This window comes from Pinus tabuliformis, chromosome 3_1 (genome assembly GCF_031772625.1).
Source record: "Pinus tabuliformis cultivar Carrire ecotype Pingquan chromosome 3_1, CPIR1, whole genome shotgun sequence".
In the NCBI taxonomy this organism is placed as follows: Eukaryota; Viridiplantae; Streptophyta; class Pinopsida; order Pinales; family Pinaceae; genus Pinus; species Pinus tabuliformis.
Genome location: NC_142301.1, coordinates 612,468,445 through 612,472,211, shown reverse-complemented (window position 1 = coordinate 612,472,211; position 3,767 = coordinate 612,468,445). Strand labels below are relative to the sequence as shown.

General features: G+C 32.3%; 1 protein-coding gene across 1 annotated transcript; it reads right to left on the bottom strand.

Moving 5' to 3' along the window:
- Positions 1 to 2,030: 2,030 nt before the first annotated feature.
- Positions 2,031 to 3,545, bottom strand: LOC149188490 (uncharacterized). Its single transcript, XM_089413023.1, has 2 exons — positions 2,950 to 3,545; positions 2,031 to 2,532 (listed from the first exon to the last, which is right to left on the bottom strand). The coding sequence occupies exons 1-2, from the start codon at positions 3,268 to 3,270 to the stop codon at positions 2,515 to 2,517; spliced, it is 339 nt and encodes a 112-aa protein (XP_089269149.1). The 5' UTR covers positions 3,271 to 3,545; the 3' UTR covers positions 2,031 to 2,514.
- Between the last annotated feature and the right edge of the window lie 222 nt (positions 3,546 to 3,767).

The following is a 3,767-nucleotide window of genomic DNA, read 5'->3' as shown; positions in this document are numbered from 1 at the left end:
TTAACACAAAAAAAACCGAGTCGGAATTCAAAAATATTGCAGTACATAAATGGAAATAAAGTTCCAGTAAGCACAAGGCAATCATAAGGAACCAATCCATTTAGAAAAACAAAAAGTGCAATGCATTGTAGATAAAGGAACGTAGGCACAACATCCACTCGCTGCAAAAACGACCAAGTCCTCTTATCGATTTCATAGAACTGTTACCACCACTTTGTTTGCAGTTAACATCACAGGATCATGCCCTCCCTTCACTGTAAAACCCTGCAAAAACAGGTTGGATTTCATGTTATTCAGGAATCTACTATCATAAGTATTATACATTTTACTCAAATTTAATAGTTTAATTTTATTGTTGATTTTGAAATATTTCGAAAATTGGAAAATTCATATGGAATACAACACTCAAGTGTTGCAAGTGATTTGTGCAGATTGCTAAAGCTAAAAACTCTGAAAGAAAAAATTACTGCGTAGTTTAATAATTAGATTTTTTTTTTTTTTTTTTTTTTTTCCTTATCAAATTTACTTGAAATTTGGTAAAATACTTGAAATTTGGTAAAAATTTCTTATATTTATATGTTTTGTATAATCGACGTAATTTAAATATTGTAATGTCTTTTACCATACTAAACCTATTTATATATTAAAAAATATATTTTAAATAACCAAAATTTAAAATCTTATAAAAAATCATCAAATTTAAAAAATAAAATAAAAAACAAAAATATTTAACAATTAAATTACTCTAAAAACTACTCACTAAAATTCTATATTCTCTAAAAATTTGATTATTAATCTGATTAGATAAAATGACAATCTTTTATCATTATCAAGAATAATTTTTTTCCAAATACAAATATTTATACAAAATAAAATACTCACCTCACTAAACCACTACCTCAAATTCAATTCAAATATAATATGAGACAGACCAATTCAGGTAAGGGGCACTTCACTACTCGCTGTGTCATTGAAGAAAAGACTTAGGCTGATGGTCAAAGTAAAAGATTTAAAAAAAAATATTATTTATTTTAAATATAATAACAAATAATTTATAGCAAATAGACTTGTTTTTTTTTTAATAAATTAATATTATGTTTTATGAATATAACATGTTCAAAAAAATTATAACTTATTTTATATTAGGTTGTTGTTGTTTACATAAATTTTTTTTAATTAATCAAATTAATAAAAAAAACAAAAGACATAATTAATCTCAACATTTAATTTGCGTATACCAATAATAATGTTTTATAATTACATAGAGGTTAAATCACTACCGTCCATATAGTAATTATTGATAATTAAATTAAAATTCTAAAAAATTAATGTCTTATAATTTCATAAAAATTAAATCACTGCCATCCACATAGTAATTATTGATAATTAAATTAAAATTCTAAAAAAATTATTCCAAAATAAACATGCTTATTAATATTATTATTCATTAATATTTTATTAAAATAATTCTAATTAAATTTGTTATTTTTTATTAAGATTATCTTCAACTAAATTTAATATCAAATTTATGATGTATAGTTAAAATCATATTTCAATCCCATGTGATTTTATGTTCTTTTAAAGTTTAATCTAAAAATATATTTAAAAATGATATATCCTGTGATTTAATAAAATATCTAAACATCTCAACCCACACCAAAATAAACCTCAACGCAGAAAAAAAAGATTTACAATTTTAACCCTATCACAACACACAAACATCATATTTACTATTTTAACCCTATCACAACACACAAACATCTCACTTTTTAAGGACTAACGCACTATAACACAAATCCGCCAATTCACTTCTCACTGTGTGAAGAGAGTCGTCCACTTACCTAACTCACAATTACCATTCAACACAGCACGCAGCCCTACGAGTGACTTAATATTTAAAGAAATAAGAATCTCTTAACAAGTTTTTTAATGATGAGTTACTCGAAGTAAAATCTCATATGCACCATTTTCTTCCAAAAATAGCAAACAACCCATTAAAAACCTTTAAAGGATAACGAGCACGACAAAACGGCTGTTCGCTGTGTTGAATAGTCGTTACAGGTAAATGCAAGTCCAGTTACATTTACTTATCACTAGCATTTACCTAACACAGCACGTAGGCCAAAAGATTTAAGGAAAGAATAAATTAGTATATGTGTGACGAATTCACAAACAACCTATTAAATATTGTAACCTTCAACGGCTAACTAGCTCTCAGGACAGATCGGCCAGTTCACTGCTAGTTGTGTTGAATAGTAGGTGGAAGTAAATACAAGTCCACTTACATTTGTTTACAGGTACCATTCAACACAGCACGCAGGGCCTGCGAGTGACTTGCCTCAACTGTCAAAGCAAAAGATTTAAAGAAAGAAAAACAACCAACGAAACTGAAATATAATGCTGTGACCAGTTCACAAACAACCCATCAGAAGCTCCAACTTTCAAAGGCTAACTAGCACTTCGGACAGATCGCCCAGTTCGATGATCGCTGTGTTTAATGGTTGGAATCCTGCTTTAACCTATTTCCAAAATCTGCCATCAAAAAAATTCAGGAAAAACCCTGAACAGGTAAGTAAGGCCAGTAACTGGCATCAAAACAAAAGAATTAAAGAAAGGCCAGTAACTAGCATCAAAGCAAAAGAATTAAAGAAAGGCCAGTAACTAGCATCAAAGCAAAAGAAGTCATGAAAAGCCTTGAACAGGCCAGTAACTGGCATCAAAGAAAAAGAATTAAACCAAGGCCAGTAACTAACATCAAAGCAAAAGAATTAAAGAAAGGCCAGTAACTAGCATCAAAGCGAAAGAATGCCCTGAACAGGCCAGTAACTGGCATCAAAGCAAATGAATTAAAGAAAGGCCCAGTAACTAGCATCAAAGCAAAAGAATTAAAGAAAGGCCAGTAGCTAGCATCAAAGCAAGAGAATTAAAGAAAAACAAGTAATGATTTACCTGTACACTTTCAGAACCATTCTTTGCCTCTAATTCATGGCCGCAGCTCTCCCAACGGTCCAGTGCACAGTGGATGGAGTTGGCCTTTTCAGGGCAGCCGATCTTACAGGAAAAGACCGCCATGGCGTAACGAACGATTTTGAGGCAAGTTGTTCCGCTCTTTTTGAGGGCGTGGAGTATCGATTCGGCCATGGAAGCAAATATCTCCCTCTTTACGTTTCCCCGCTTCGGAGGAAGCCTAGCCATCCTTTCTTGGACTTTACCAGTGCGAGGCCTTGCAATGGGCATATCATAACAATCGTTGGATTCTTTATTCTCCATTATCCCAATTTTTGACACTCACTCAGTTTGCTTGCCTAATTTTGCTTTCAGAATCCACTCCCAGATACCCTGCTAGGAAAGCATTCCGGCAGAACTTTTGTGAAGCAAAGAAAGAGGGCAAAATCAGAATGCTTGGGCACTGGATTGCAAGACAAGCCTACCGCTTGATCTCTGATGCAGATAACATCTGAATCCCTGCATCTCCAGGTGAAATTTCCTCTCTCCTTCTATGAAATTTCGAGGTGCCTGGTCTTCGGAAACATCCATTTCCACAAAACCAAACTACCATTTCCACAACCTCCAGGCAAAAGGTTTTGAATATATGTTTATTTTGCCTCGGCTACGCTCAGCCTAGCGAAAACAAAAACAATTTATATGTTTATTTTACCTTTAACAGCAACAGCGCTGAAACACCCGCGTTTCTGAGATTCGGAAACATCTATTTCCAGGACACACAGCTCGAACGTTTTGACATGAGGTCCGTAATGCAATTGAAT

Coding starts and splice junctions, on each gene's coding strand:
- LOC149188490 (XM_089413023.1), bottom strand. CDS start 3,270: ATGGAGAATAAAGAATCCAACGATTGTTATGATATGCCCATTGCAAGG.